The sequence below is a fragment of the Mus musculus genome, chromosome 1, assembly GCF_000001635.26.
Source record: "Mus musculus strain C57BL/6J chromosome 1, GRCm38.p6 C57BL/6J".
NCBI lineage: Eukaryota > Metazoa > Chordata > Mammalia > Rodentia > Muridae > Mus > Mus musculus.
In genome coordinates, this window is record NC_000067.6 from 91,245,921 (window position 1) to 91,261,751 (window position 15,831).

At 44.9% G+C, this 15,831-nt stretch overlaps 1 protein-coding gene across 10 annotated transcripts in view; it reads left to right on the plus strand.

The window, feature by feature from the left end:
* Nucleotides 1–3,769: 3,769 nt before the first annotated feature.
* Nucleotides 3,770–15,831, plus strand: part of Ube2f (ubiquitin-conjugating enzyme E2F (putative)) — a 36,832-nt gene continuing 24,770 nt past the window's right edge. For 2 of the 10 annotated variants that reach the window (NR_149825.1, NM_026454.4), the window contains exons 1-2: nucleotides 4,384–4,517; nucleotides 8,340–8,473. Coding sequence is in view for 9 of the 10 variants with exons in the window: in NM_026454.4 (NP_080730.1) it covers nucleotides 8,356–8,473 (118 nt within the window). In the remaining variant the exon portion in view is untranslated. Of the gene's footprint in view, nucleotides 3,817–4,362; nucleotides 4,518–4,555; nucleotides 4,934–7,839; nucleotides 7,908–8,294; nucleotides 8,474–15,831 lie in introns of those variants that run through there. The other 8 variants (NM_001355761.1, XM_011248067.3, NM_001355764.1 and 5 more) reach the window with 8 other exon arrangements.

Here is a 15,831-nt window from a genome sequence, read left to right on the forward strand (position 1 = left end):
AGACAACTTTTGGTGGTCAGTTCTCTCCTTCTACCATTTGGCTCACAGCATCAGGAAGCTGATAGCAACTTTCTAGGTGGTTGTGCTGAGTCTCCTGATGCCAGCACATTGGTCTGAGTGGTGGCTGCTCCTCTTCATGGATGCCACCTGAGCTGCACCCTAATGTCAGTCCTGCTTGTGCAGCTTTAGTTAGGGAGGGATTGCTGTATCTGAGTTGTCCCTTCTCCTCAGTCCCTCCATCCCCAGTGACAGTGGAAGACCCCTAGAGGTTACATAGAGATGTAGACTATGTAGATACATCTGGGAGAGTTTCAAATACTCAGAACCAGGGATGAGAATTCATGTTCCTATTTTGTTCATGGAAGTATTTACCTCCCATCTCAACCCCAAAGGCCCTGTGTTCAAAGGAAATCCCACACAAAGTCCCGTTATTATGAGGATATGGAGTTGGAACTTCAGTGTTTGGAGAACACACAACTCAGGCCACAGCATCCGAGAGCCAAGTTCCTTCTGATTTAGCTTCTAGAAGCTACCTATCACAGAGAAAAAGGAGCTTCAGTTGAGGAAATGCCTTCATGAGATCCAACTGTAAGGCATTTTCTCAATTAGTGATCAAGGGGGAAAGGCCCCTTGTGGGTGGGACCATCTCTGGGCTGGTAGTCTTGGGTTCTATAAGAGAGCAGGCTGAGCAAGCCAGGGGAGGCAAGCCAGTAAAGAACATCCCTCCATGGCCTCTGCATCAGCTCCTGCTTCCTGACCTGCTTGAGTTCCAGTTCTGACTTCCTTGGTGATGAACAGCAGTATGGAAGTGTAAGCCGAATAAACCCTTTCCTCCCCAGCTTGCTTCTTGGTCATGATGTTTGTGCAGGAATAGAAACCCTGACTAAGACAGGGTGTAGGCTAAAAGCATAACACTGAGAAGTAAATGTATATATTTTTTTCTTTTTTTAATTTAATTTTATTTTATTTTCTGTATCTATTCCTCTGTTGAGGGGCATCTGGGTTCTTTCTAGCTTCTGGCTATTATAAATAAGGCTGCTATGAACCTAGTGGAGCATGTGTCCTTCTTATGCCCCTTAAATTGCTCAACTCTGTGTTGCAGATAGCCCTGGGGCTGATTATATTTGATGTTAATTCTGTTCTCCTGGGAGGGGTTGTGAACAAGGATCAGTAACCAAGTGATTTCATGTAAACCTGCTTCCTCCCTTAATTTGTAAAATAAGGGAGAGCTGACGATTGGGCAGATAAAGGGAAGGTGGAGCAGAAGGTTGGGAGAGAGGGAAAGGATGAAGAGGAGGAGGAGGAAGAAGAAGAAGAAGAAGAAAAGTGAAGCGGAAGCCTGGAGAAACCGCAAGTTCTAAGGGGTCTCGTAGGTGTGGAAGATGGTAGTGTAGCGCTAGATCTGCTCAATCTAGGCACACAGCATGTATTCATATTAATTGAGTCATGTTTTCATTGCCGGGTGTTATTTGGGCTGGAGAATTACCGCAACAACTATGCTTACATCTTCACATCTCCCCCTGCTGCCCTGACTGACAGCCTCTGTCACATGAGGACCTTTGAAGTTACAGTAGACTCACTTGAAAAATTCAAGACAAACCCAATTCAGGGGCCTCAATTTATTCAAATTTGCAAAGCCCATTTCTCCAGTAAACCAACATATCCCAAGGATCCAGAGTATATGACGAGCATGCTTTTTTTTTTTTTTTTTTTTTTTTTTTTTTTTGGTTTTTCGAGACAGGGTTTCTCTGTATAGCCCTGGCTGTCCTGGAACTCACTTTGTAGACCAGGCTGGCCTTGAACTCAGAAATCCACCTGCCTCTGCCTCCCAAGTGCTTTAATCCCAAGTGGGATTAAAGGCATATGCCACCACGCCCAGCTTGACAAGCATGCTTTTAAAGCAGTCTGCTAGTCACTCCCCACCCCTAAGAAACAGAAGTCCTTCACTAAACTGTGTGAGAGAGTGAGAGAGCTAAACTGTGAAAGGTGGCATGGCTGTTATGCTGCTGCTGATGGGGTTGTTGACATTGTTGCTTTGGGTTTTTTTGTTTGTTTGCTTGCTTTTTTGGTTTCTTATTTGTTTTGTTTGTTTCTTTGCTTGTTTTGTTTTGAGACAGGGTTTCTCTGTGTACCCCCCTTGATGTCCTGGAACTCACTCTGTAGACCAGACTGCCCTTGAACCCACAGAGATCCATTCAATCTGTCTCTAAGAGTCATTTGTCTCTTTCCTTGCTGTTCATTAGTAGCCTGTCTCTGGGACTGAATGCCAGAGACAGATGGGCTGGATTCACATTCAAGTTCAGTCATGCTGGGCAAAATACTTCTGTGCTTCCTGAAAGCTGGAGCTAACAGAAAACTGTTAACTAGGGCTGTTGTGAGGACTATATAAACCAGTAGGCTCTTGGTAAGTCTTAGGTGAACACATGAGGCTCCCTTATGAAATGGACCTAGAAGTGACTCATCTCTTTGCAATGTTGAGAGTCAGGCGTATTGGTTCAGCTGTTCCAGCTGTATCTGCCTCTTCAAGCCCTTATCTTTTCTCACCAGAACTTTGCACAAACTCATGCAGTACTTGCCCAATAACACTGGTTCTGAACACCTGCCATGGGTCCAAAGAAGAGCGGGGAGAGCAAGAGGGGGTGCCGGGGTGAGGAGCCGTAAGAAAGTGCTGTTTAAGCTTAGGAAAACAAGACAAGCGTTAGCTGAGCAAAGGTGTTTTCCTGAAAGAATGAGGCAGCTTGTCATAAAGAGTTCACTTGAGTACTATAATGGCTATTCCTGGTTATCAACTTGACTATATCTGGAATGAACTACAATCAAAATTGGAGGACACACCCGTGATCCAGATGTTAAGGCTGGAAGACACAAGTTTCTGATCTGGATCACAATGAAAATCCCTTAATATAGAGAGACATTCCATAAGCTCTGTGACTCTAGAGGACGCTGATTAATACCAGTACCATCTCTTCTGTGTTTGCAACCTCCCTTAGATCAAAAGCCTTATTTGTTTGTTTATTGAGACAGGATCTCACTATGTAGCTCAGGTTGCCCAGGAATTCACTATGTAGACCAGTCTGGCAGGTCTGCCTCTGCTTCCCCAAATGCTAGAATTAAAGCCGTGTACCACTAGGCCTGGCTGCCTTTTACCCTTTCTATCTGTGCAGGAGTGTGTATCTGATGGAAGCTTGAGCGTGTGTAGCCATGTGCCACATGGGGTGGTCAAAGGATAACTTTCTTCCACTTTTTTGTTTGTTTGTGTTTACAGGATCTCATTGAGTAACCTTGGCTTGTTTGGAACTCTATGTTATCTAGGCTGGCCTCCAACTCCTATGTGCAACCCAGCTCTGCGGGGGATCTCTTCCCCTCAATGGAAGTCAGGGTACTTGGTCCTAATCTGAGGACTCCTCTGCCTCACATCTTCCCGAGTTTGGAAACAGGTCCTCATGCTGACAAACGCTTTACTCCCTGAACCCAAGTGCCTCATTTCAAAAGAAATCTTAGGGTCTAGGGTGTGGGGGGAGGGGGGAGACGGGGGGGGGGGGGAGGCGGGGGGAGGGGGCGGGTAGCTCAAAGGTAGTGCTTTGCATGTGAGACCTCCTGAGATTCATTCCCCAGAATTGCTAAGAAAATCACTGGAAACCTGACGCTCCTTGTTCTTTTCCACAGAAAATATCCTCTTTCCAAGGCCCTACCTCTCTAGGAGTCTTGCCGAATTCTCTCCCAAAGTAGGCTATCTCCAGTCCCACAGGGACTGAGAATGCATACCACACGAGCTGCAAGTAGGATGCTGCACATGGAACCCCAAGGCCTCAGGAGGTAGGGTCTCTCTACATATCTCTGGCTGTCCTGGAATTCACTATGTAGACCAGGCCTTCCTCTTGTCTCTGAGCGCCGGGACTGAGGTATGCGCCGGAACTCCCGGCCTGAAGTAGATTTTTAAAAGTGCATATAGGAATATGAGAAATTAAAAAAATAAGGAGCAGGAAGAGTGTCCTCACACCCAGCAGCCACCTCTAACTATCCCATGGCCTTAACGCAGCTGCAAACCGGTCGGATTCTTTGCGTTCAGGAATGGTGCCGGGCACAGGAACTTAGCTCCACCAGCAGGCACTGCACTAGTACGATATTCCTAGGGAAGCAAGCCGCTAAATGAATGGAAACAAACCGGAAGGCCGCTAGGCGGTCGGGGATGCTTGCGCTTCGGTGACCAATCAGCAAAGGTCTTGACACATGGCCCACCCTCAGGCCGTGCTCTTCACCAATGAACGAGGGCCGACTAGTTGACCTGTGTATGTCCTGTGACTGTCCACGAGTGGAGCTGCCAATAAAGTTCTTTTGTAGCTTTGAATTTTTTTTTTAAAGTGCCCACTGCGGTCACGGCGCAGTCCCCGCCCCGCCACTTCCGGTCTCGCCGCCGGGAGCCGGTGCGGCTGTGAAGGCCAGCGCGACTCAGTGCCGCTGCTCCGCCGGGCATGGTTTTGGGTGCCGGCTCGCCTCGCCTGACTCGCGGTGCTCAGGTAAGCTGGTCGCGCGGGCTGGACTGAGGCCGAGGCTCCTGTCGCCGAGCGCCAGGCCGGACCGCGAGGTCGGCGGCTGACGGGAAGCGCTGGGCGGGCAGCGAGCCCCGGCGGCTCTAGAGGGCCGGGCCGAGGCGGACCCCGTGCCGCCGCCCGCAAGGTCACGGTGCGGAGCTCGGGCCGTCCGGGAGGCCGAGGCCGAGGCCGCGGCGGGGAGGCCGCTGCCCCTGAAGGGAAGCGGGAGGTGGACGCGGCCCGCCACGGCGACGGCGGGGAGGAGGGGCGGCCGGCCCGCCTGGCCCGGTTCGGTCCCTGACCCGGTTCCGCGGCGTGTCACCCGGGGTGTGGCCTTCTCCTCGGCCGGCTCAGTTTCCTCCGTCTCCGGTGGGCATTGGACCCACTCCTCGGCGCTGCCGGTGGGTTGGAGTTGCTGGGGAAGGCTTCCCGGAGGGGCTCTTGGCCTGTGGGTAAAAATCTGCTCTCCTTAAGAACCTAGTCGGGCTTGGCGGTGAAGGGAAAGAGGGCATCCCAAGACCTGGTTATCAGATTGAACCGAAGGTTCCAGAAATGAGCAGGGTGGTGTTGAAAAACAGTGAGGTGGCTGGGCCTGGTGCCGAGGCTTCCTAGCTGTTTGGGCCGAATGTGGGGAGCTGGGCAGTAGGCAGAGTCATAGGAAATTAAGGATAGTGATTGTGGGGAGCTTCAGGAACAGAATTAACAGGAGTACCTGGACAAAATTAACTTGATATTCAGTACCCAAAATCAAAGATGAGCTCCAGAAGTGGTCAGTCAGTAAGCCTGGCAGGTTAGATACCCTTGGACACTCATGCTGTACGGTTTAAGTCCCGATCTGTTTCTTTCAGCTTGGAAGGTTAAACGGCCCTAGTGGCCCCTAGTTCTCTTAAATGGCTTAGATTGGAGCTGTCAGTGAGGAGTTAGCCTCACTGTGAGCCAACTGGCCCTGCATAGGTCACACCAGCCTGATTTCAGCACAGCACATAGGAATGCTGAATAAACATGACTTGATGAGACTGGTAAATAACAAGTTGCAGTCCTCTTTGGATGCCCTAAAAGTTGGTCCCACCCAGAGGAGGAACTAACTGGGCCAAATACAACTTGTGGAGTTGGAAACTGAGCATGCTGTTCAGAATAGCTGATCGGTTCCCAAAATACTGCCTTAGTCACAGTGTGATTTTCGAGCAAAGGGAAGTTTGGGTCAAAGTGGGGTTTTCCAGAGGTGGGACGTGTTGAGGAGGGAACGAGAATTCTGAGGCAGCTTCTACCCTTTTGATAGTTTGAGTAATTTTTTTTTTGTTTGATCCCTTTGTGGAGATTTAATTTTCTGATTGTGGGGACATTTCCAAATGGAGACTTTGGTTTATTCCCTCCCATGCTAGTGAAAGTGATACAGATGATAGAAAAATAGGTGGATACTCTAGTCTTACCTGCCTTAGAATATGCGTGTTGGGTTTTCTGTGGAGACACCACTCGTGTTGTTTTCTACTCTGCACAGTCTTTGCACAACATGTTCTATTGGAAAAGCCTACAGCTTACTGAAGATTACAAGCTAGGATCTACACCTCGAAGAGTAGAGCAGGGTACGCCCATCCTCTGCCTCCGATAAAGCCCAGTGTAGAAGAGCAGTGGAGAGCATTAAGAGAGCCGGTGGGCAGCCATGGCAGGTCTGAGCAGCACAGTGCAGGTCCATAGGGTGAGGAGCAGCTCTGTTGTGACCACTAGGGGACTGCCTGCCAAACTCTGAATGCCTTTCCGTTTTCCTTTTCACCATCTGCCTTACTGATATCAAAGGTGAAAACCTGATGGCCCTCATGTGGAACATACACCTCTGTCCCAGTGGTACGTCGGGTTGTTATCTTGGACCATTGTCAGACACCCCTGATGTCCCAAGGTCTGAGCATGTAACAGTGGACTTAGACTTGGCCAAGGTAGAAAGCACTACCTCATGATCCTGTTTGAGGAATTTCTGACAGGATCATTCTAGGTGGCAACCAAGACAGGAAAGCATTGTTACATATGTTCTGCTGTTTTGATAGCTTGTGGGCTGAAGCCCCTTTGGGGGAAGTGACTTAGTGAAGACTTGAGGATGCTTGTGTTCTGACTAGGCTCATCTTTTCATATAGATGCCCCTGAGGAGAAGCCACTATAGAGTAGGACTGAATGCCCCATCACTTCATGACTGATCAGTGTTTCGTATAGGCTACGCCATGACCATACTTACAACACATCTAAAGGAAAACTAGTTTTGTTTTGTTTTTGGTTTTTTTTTTTTTTTGTGGTGAGTGCTTCTTGTGTCTTGGACATTCACCCTCCAGGCCTGTTCCAGGGTGTGAGTGTGTTCATGCCTGCCTGCCTGTGTGTATTAGTGTTAGGAATCTTTCCCAGATTTCAGTACTGTGAGCTTATGCATACTAACATGCAATATAAGAATTATTTGGTGCATTTAGACAAGTGCTACTTTTTTGGTTTTGTTATTTTGCTTTTTTGATACATGATCTTCCTTTGTAGCCCAGGCTAGACTTTGTAGCCCAGTCCTCCTTCCTTAGCGGCCCCCCACCCCCACCAAATACTGATGTTATAGGTGTGTGCCACTGTGCCCAGTGTAACGAGTCCTTAGTGTGGCAGGGTCATGTATAGTTTGGAAGATCATATTCACTTTCTTGTTTTTGTGATATGTGGTACAAAGTGAAATCTACCCTTCCCTAGGGATACTGTGTACAGAAGGTGGCATGAGAAACTAGACAGAAGAGTTGCATTTGAGGGTTTTTTTTTTTTAATTCTGAAGAGAGGAATATTCTTGTGTTCATGGTATTAGCCTCAAGTTTGACCTCTCAGGTAAAACTTTTCATCTGTAAGTTTTAAATTTTGTTTGAGAAATTATCAGATCTGTATGTAAAGGAAATGCTTTTAAAACAAGAAAAGAAATTATATAAATATTGAACTATTTACTCTTGCTGGAGTGTTGGTATGAGGAGTGTCTGACTGATGGAGGTGTGTAATAAAAGCAGAAGGCAGATTGTGGAGGTAGGGATTGCTGACATCCTAATGTAAATTGTACTTTGAGTGATAATGCCTTCACTAGGGCCCATCAGTTAGAACAAATAAAACCTTGTAGGGAATGCTGATAATGAGAATGGAGAGAACAGTGCATGGGAAGTGCCTGTACCTTCTGCCCAACAGCTCTGTTGCTCTAATGCTGCTGTTAGAATAAACAGTTGAAGGCTTACAGGGTGAGTAGCAGTCCTTTTTGCAGGCAGCCGGGAGCATTACCTCACCTGCCTTTCTATTTTGCTGTCCTTCCCAGGGAGGTTACAGCCTGAGAGCCTGAAACTCACACGGTCTGGAAGCAACCCGGGAAGAGTCCAGTTTGGGGTATTCTAATTTGCTCTAATTTCTACTTTCCTTTTCCTCTGAGGGAGAAGGAAAGCAAGCATCATATGTCCCTTCTGCCCTAGAGACTTGTACACCCAGGCCACACCTGGCCCTGTTGTTGTGGGGACTCAGCTCATTTGAAACCAGTGGGGTTAGTGAATGAGTGCCTGTTGGGAAGCATGGGACCGGGTGGGGCTTGCTTGTGATTGAACTAGCATATACTGTACCTAGTGAGTATGAAACTTACGGCTCCCCTAAACTTAAAAGAATCACATCACTTACTCAGATTCCTATGAAGAAATCTAGTTTTGTTAATATATGGAGACTTTTTAAAAACTAATTTTAGAGACCCTAAAGTAAAAACACCTGTATATTTCTCTTGTCTAGTGTCTGGAGACATGGCCCTTAACCCTGCTCTTGCCTGTCTTCCAGAAGAAAGGTGGCAGGAATGCTAACGCTGGCAAGCAAGTTGAAGCGGGATGATGGTCTCAAAGGATCCCGGACATCAGCCTCCACATCTGACTCTACCCGGAGGGTTTCTGTGAGAGACAAGTTGCTTGTTAAAGGTAATCATCAGCCATGGGAGCTGTGTTTATACCTGTAACAAATGAAGCTTGTGTGGAGGCTCCTTGGGATGGATGGATGCAGTAGTCTGTTGAATGGGAGTACTTGTTTGAAATGACTGTAAAGTATGATCAGCTAGGCGTCGTAGTGCACACCTTAAAGCCCAGCACTCTCCGGCAGAGGCAGGTTGATTTTTGTGAGTTCAAGGCCAGCCTGGTCTACACAGTGAGTTCCAGGACAACCAGAGTGTAGAATGAAGAGATCCTGTCTTTAAAAAAAAAAAAGTGTGATTGTCACTTAGAGTGGAAGGATTTATTATACCAGGCAGGATTGTAATAGCAAGGATATGGTGTTAGAACTGTGGTGTCAGACACACCACCAATTTTTTTTTGGCTCTGCTATGCTATTCTGTGTTGTGGAAAGAGTAAGACAGTTGGAATTGGCAGGACTGAGGCACATGGGTGCTGCTGTTATTTTCCTCTGCTCTCCCCTTTCCTGTAGGATGCACAGCAGTATTTTCCAGCCTGGAACAGGGACTCTTAGGATTCTTTTGTTTCATGTGGGACATAGCCTAAGGAAAAATCCTGTGAAAATCTGGTGTCTTCAAAGAATTATGTCACATATTGCGCAAGCACACACACACACAAATATATGAACTGTTAATGATATAATGTTATATATTATAATTTTGTTATTAGGATTCATAGAATTATGATTAAAATTCTCCTAAGGTCTTATTAACTCTCCATGTTTGTAAGGGAAAAGTATGTTTGATAAAGGGTGTTCCCTTTTGTGTGCATAGGCATATATATGTGGCATGCATGTTCTTATGTGCATGGGATGGGGGCAAGGATGTACATATGTGGAAGCATGTATATGTAGAGGTAGAGGTTGAAGGCAGTGGGTTTGTGCAGATTTAATAGGGTCTTCTATATACTTTCTGTACTTAAATCTTGAATTAGCTTAAATCTTGACAAATTTATGGATGGTTGGTTAAAAGTAAAATTATTGTTCACATCTTGTTCTTATCTGTAAGTTCAGAACAACCTAGATCATAAACTTCAGAGGGTAGGCCTGGAAAACCTCACTTGAATGAACCTAATGGCATTTGATTTTTCAGAATTCTTGAGGTTCCGCCTGTAGAGGCAGCCTAGAGTTAGGAAAGCCAGGCGGAGGAGTTTTGGGGTGTAGTTGCAGCGCTTAGAGCAGTCTAGGGGTATCAGCTGAGAATAAGCTGTCCCTTTATATTGCCACCCTCATGTTTAATAACAGCCTTGGTGCACCAAGCACTTTGGGCCAAGTCCCAAGTTAGACATTGTCTACTATGACTAGACAATTGTAAACAATAGGAGTATCTTTCTCAGGATCTGCAGTGTAGAAGATTAAGGTTAAGAGTGCAGAATTTGGGGCCTTGAGAGATGGCTTAGTGGTTAAGAGCAACCACATAACAATTCACAACTGTCTATAACTCCAGTTCCAGGGGATCCAATACCCTCATGAAGATGTATGTACATAAAGGCAAAACACCAATGAACATTAAATAAACAAACAAATCTTTTAAAAAGAAAGAAAGGAAGTAGGATTCCCCAGCATTCATGAGGTAGAGGCAGGCCAATCTCTGAATTCTAGGCTGGCTCTGGTCTACAGAGTGAGCTCCAGGATAGTCAGGGCTACACAGAGAAACCTGTCTCAAAAAAAAAAAAAAAAAAAAAAAAAAAAAAAAAAGAAAGGAAAAGTAAGGAAAGAAAAAGAAAAAAGAAAGAAAGCAGGGTTGATAAGGCCACTTCCCTCACATGTGCCAGGGTAATCTGCTTCCAAGGTGAAGCCTCCATTGTTGTATCCTAGGAGGAAAGGATCACTGGTCGTTTTGGAAGGAAGAGACAAAAATTGAATGTGAACAGAGCCCTCATGACTTAATCACCTCCCAAAGACTCCACCTCTTAAAACTACTGCATTGGGCATCAGGTTTTAATAAGAAGTTTGGGCACCTTCAGACCATAGCAGGAATTTTGTGTCATAGCAGGTACTTCAGGGGTAATTCTTGGTTTACTTTTAAAGTCTTGCCAGGCAGGAGCTTCATTTTCTACCTGACAAGCTGAGAGACTTGGGCTAAGAAGCCTGAAGTAGTTGCAGCAGGATGGCCAGACCCACATCTTAGGGGTGAAGCAGGCTCTAGGAGAACAGATTCAACATGTAAGAGCAGAAATGCAAGTTAATAGAAAAGAGTTCGGGCAGAGGTCTCCACCAAATCTGTGCCTAGGGACTCAACCTGGAAGCTTTCAGATAGCTACTGGGTGATCATGGTGAAAAACTTTCCAGACAAAAATCTCTTTAGGGACTTTGAAAGAGTCTGAGTTTAACAAGATTGCTATAATTGGGATTATTGGCCTGGGCAATAAAGTAGGCTCGTGTGAAGATGTCTTTCATGGATATGGGCACATTACAGGAAATTGTGTGACTGTATCTAGGACTTATTACTGCAAGCTACATTCCGAAAGGGAGAGGCAGGGAGTCTGTGATGCAGAGCAATTAAAAACTATCTTGAGAGAATACAGTGGAGGGAGGTGAAGGAAGCAGGCGGCTGAGGGATGAGCTCACTTTGAGGAGAATGCCCTAGTATAGCCTCTGCTCAGTTCTTAGAGCTGTCATCAGGCTGCCAAAGGCTCAGTCCTTCCTGTCCTGCTTTTAGTCAGGTGGGAGTTGTGTTGGAAGGTATCTAGCTTGGCTGTACAGCCATAAAAGTCTAGAGCAAAGACCATGTGTCCAGAGCCCCAGTGATAGCATCTAGGGCAGAAGTCTCATCTATACTGGCATCCCAAAGAGCTAAGGAAAAGATTACAGACACTAACAGGCCAAAAAATGAGTGCTTTTATTGATGGGGAGATGCTCATGGGGTCTTGCCACTTACTGGCGATAACTAGCGGGTTCTAGGAGCGCAGAAGCAGAACAAGAAAGGCTGGGTGCCCCCTCCTGTCTTCCTTGAGCCCTAGCCAATCACCTTAAGACTGTGAGGGATTGTGTGTTCATGTGTGGTTGGGTCTTTACTCTCTACCAAGGTGTCTCCCACGCTAGGCCGACTTGCCACACTGCCAGTGCTCTCACAGCATTTGACAGCACATGAATCTGAGGGGTAGTCTAGCAAGTCCTGCTAAGTCAAGTAGGGAGTCAGATGTTGACCAAACACAGCCTTATGTGTTCTGTTGAAAGTTAAACACCAGTGAGATTGTTTGGGGAGCTTGGACAGTCACCGTAAGTACACCAAACAGCCTTATGGGGAAAGAGGGCCTCTAGAAGCCATAGACAGACACTCACCTTCATATTTTCTGTGCTCAAAAGTAGGTGACATGAGGTCCTGGGCTACACTCCGTGATCCTTGACTCTTGTTAGAGGAAGCTGCTTTTTTGGGATTGTAGTTTGCATTTTAGAGTGGTACTAAAACACCTTTGAGCTAGTTGTGTCACTGCTTTCTAGAGGGGCTGATGTCTATGAAGGGTATGCAGATGCAGTAGCAGATCAGAAGGACACAGAGCCAGGTATTGTGAGCTGCCTAAACAAGAGGAGATGAATTTGTGAGGTGTGGGGATCATTGTGGTAACTGTGTAGATGTTGTAATCTGGTTGTGCTTAAGCTTCCAGTGGACTGTGGTTTGATCCTTATTTAGAAAGGAAAAGAATTTAATTTCTCAGAAGGAAGTTATGTAGCCACTGAGTTATGCAAGGTGCAGGTGCCTCCCAGAATTGCTAGGCCACCTAGCAAAAGAGGCATTGTTGTCTTGTGAAAGCAAGCCTTTAGCAGTTTAAAAATACTTGTCACTTTTTATTAATTTTGTGGGGAAGTCAGTGTTAGTTAGGCTTGAGTTGTGTTGCTTTGTCAGAGGCCCTCAGGCTTGCCAAGTCACTGACTGGCTACTTTGGCTTAGATTCATTTGTGTTTACACTAAGATTGTCATTACTGATGTTAGCGTTGGTATGCAGTCATTTGAAGGATTGAGAAACCACTTGCCATGGTTGACAACTCTCCTATAGGAGCACTGTGCAGATTTGACCAGGTGTTTTAGGTTCTGCACTGGGCTAGACAAAGTGCCTATCATCTTCTATTCCTTGCTTGCTCTGACAGTTGAAACCAAGAAGTCTTGATAGGATTCCTGGTGTAGTCAGCAGGCTGTGTTTGGGGCTTCCCTCAGTCCTTGTCTTCCTTTCTTGGGCGAGTTACACTGAACATGACGTTTACAAGCAAACCTTTAAATTTAAATTATTGACTGTCATGTAAAGTTAGAACTTTTTATGACCTTTGTGTATGTATATAATGTTATTAGATCATATTTTCACAGGCAGTGGTCTTAAACAGTCTGAAAGACTGTCCTCCAAATTTGTATGCTCAAATCTAAACACCTGGGTGGTATTAGGAGGTAATTGCCTTTGGAGGGTAATTCATGATGGTAGAAGTGGAGTTAGTGCACTAATAAGAGATCCCAGATAGCTTCCTCGTCTCTCCTATGGTTTGAACACACAGCAGGAAATTGTTATCTATAAGAGCTCTGAGTCCTCACCAGATTCAGAATCTGCTGGTGCCTTGGTCTTGGCCAGGCAGCCTTCAAAATTATATAAAAAAAATTAGTGTCTGTGTACAGACCATCAATGTGTGTAAAATATTTTTATTGTAGCAGGCCACACAGAACAAGAGTTAGAGAATAACACTAATTTAGGGTTTTTTTTTTTTTTTTTTTTATGGTACTGGAGGGAGTGAGTGTGGACCAGGGCATTCAGGGTTTTGGAATCTCTGTAGCTACTGGATTTCAAGGATTAGCTGCAGAACCCAGATTATTAAAAGAATCATTAAGAGAAGTGTGGAAGACTTGCTGAATGCTGAAGGCATCAGTAGGAGTGGGAGCTGGGGCTCAGGGTTTGGAGACCCTTGGGCTTCAGGTATTAGAATTATGTATGAAATGACAGAGCCTTTGGGTAGAGCCTGGTAGTGTGTTACTCTCTGTCCAAGGTGAAGACAGCTTTACTGGCCTATTTATTGTATCATATCCTGTGTCCCCCCTGTTGCCCCCTACACACAACATTTTACTTGTGATTATGATTTTATATATCCATATGGTGTGTACATAGTAAAACAATACTAACCAAGTGAATTCATATACATTTCCTATGTGGTCACAATAGCATACATTACTTAGCTGAGCTAAGTAATGTACTTTGTATTATTACTATGTACTGTTACTTTGTACCCTTTGTCATTGCCCTCATCCCTTGTCACCATTTGGTTTCTGGGTATTCAGTTTGTTCCTTCTCTGTCGGGCTTATTTCCGTAGCATGATGTCCTTTGCTCCATCACGTTGTCACAAATGGCAGGCTCATCTCTGCTAATGCTGAATAGTGTTTCTTACACATCTCAGTTTCTTCATTCATTACTCAGTTTATACTTGGGCCGATTCCATATCTTGGCTATCGTGAAAAATAACGGCAATGAGCATGGGGTGGTTGTTCCTTTACAGCAGTGCTCTTCCACCTTCCCAATGCTGCCACCCTCTCATTCGGGTCTTCAGGTTGTGCTGACTTCAGCCATAAAGTTATTTCCTTGCTACTTCATAACTAATTTTGCTACTGTTATGAGTCATAATGTAACTATCTTATATACAACCCTCAAAGAGGTTGTGACCCACGGGTTGAGAACTGCTACTCTAAAAGGTGCTATTTTGAGTGTGTCTATTCACAAAGATTGCTGGGTCATATGGTAGTTGTTTTGTATTTTTCCTTTTTTTAGCTTTTGGAGGAATCTCTCTCTCTCTCTCTCTCTCTCTCTGTAATATTTAATATATATTATAATATTGTGTGAGGGTTCCCTCTTCTCTGTATCCTAACCATCAGTTGCTATTTCTTATCTCTTATCTCTCTAGTAGTAGCCAACTGGAAATATTGGAGATAGCAGGCATGATCTTGTTTTGATACTTGGTGACACTACATATCTTTTCATAAAACTGTTGGTCACTTTTATCTCTTTGAAGAAACGTCTGTTCAGGTCCTCTGCCTGATTGATTGATTGATTGATCTATCTTCCTGCCTCCCTTCGTCCCTACCTCCCTTCCTTTCCTGTTGAATTGTGTGTGTGTTGGCTATTATGTTAAATGCTTATCAGCTACATGATTTGCAGACATTTATCCCCAATCTATATAGACTACCTTTTCTTTGCTATAGCATTTTAGTTTAATGTAGTCTCACTTTTAATTTTTGCTTAACTATATATATATATATATATATATATATATATATATATGTACATACACACACACACACACACACACATATATACATACTGGGGCAGGGAGAGATGGCTGAGTGGTTAAGAGCACATACTGCTTTTCCTGGGGACCTGAGTTTGATTCCCAGCCTCCACATGAGGCAGCATACCCCTGTATGCAGCCTGCAACCCCTGTTGCAGGAACCCTCACACCCTGACCTTTGTAGGCACTCGCATTCATGTGCACACACCACTCCCTCCAGTACACATACTTAAAGTAATAAACAGTTAAATAAAATGTAAATCACTGGGAAAGCAAGGTTTGGGAATTTACTCCACCACCACCTTTATGAATTTTAGAGCTTACATTTGAGCCTTTTATTTATTTTGATAATTTGTGTAAGGGCACCTAGTTCTCCACAGAAGAGGCTCTCATTTCCCTGTGTGGTCTTTTTGGTACTCTTGGGTGCTAGTTGACTGTGTGTGCTTATTAGGTTTGCTCTAGACTCCCTGTTGTTCTGTCTAGACTGACCTGTGTTTATGCCCATATTACTATTATTGTTTTGATTACTATATCTCTGTAATATAATTTGAAGTCAGAAACAGTGTTGTCAACTTTGTCCATTCTCAGTGTTCTGCGGATCTTCATATGGTTCTGTGCAGACTGCCACTGAGATTGTGATGGGGTTGCCCTGTGAGAGTCTGGGTGATGGATTCTATTCACTCTGTAGTTTCTGCCCTCCATATTTATAATTTGAGAGTACAAATCTTTCATCTCTGTAATTAAATTTAGTCCTTAATAATATTTTTTGGTAAATGGGATTGCTTTCTTAGTTTCTTTTTGTCTTTCTTCTGTACAGTGTTGGAGACTGAACATGGGCCCTCCCTAACAGTATTTCTCCCTAACGTACCTATAGCCCTCTGTGTTTCTTTTCTCTCTCTTCTTTCCTTCCCAACCTTTCCCTCCCTTCCCCCTCTGTTTTTTATATACTTTTATTTTTTTTAAAGAAAGAGCATGGCTCTGGAACACCTGGATGGCCTTCAGTTCATAGAGAACTGGTATTACAGGTGTGCACTGCCATTCTTGGCATTACTTGTTTTTTTAAGTAGTCCAGTA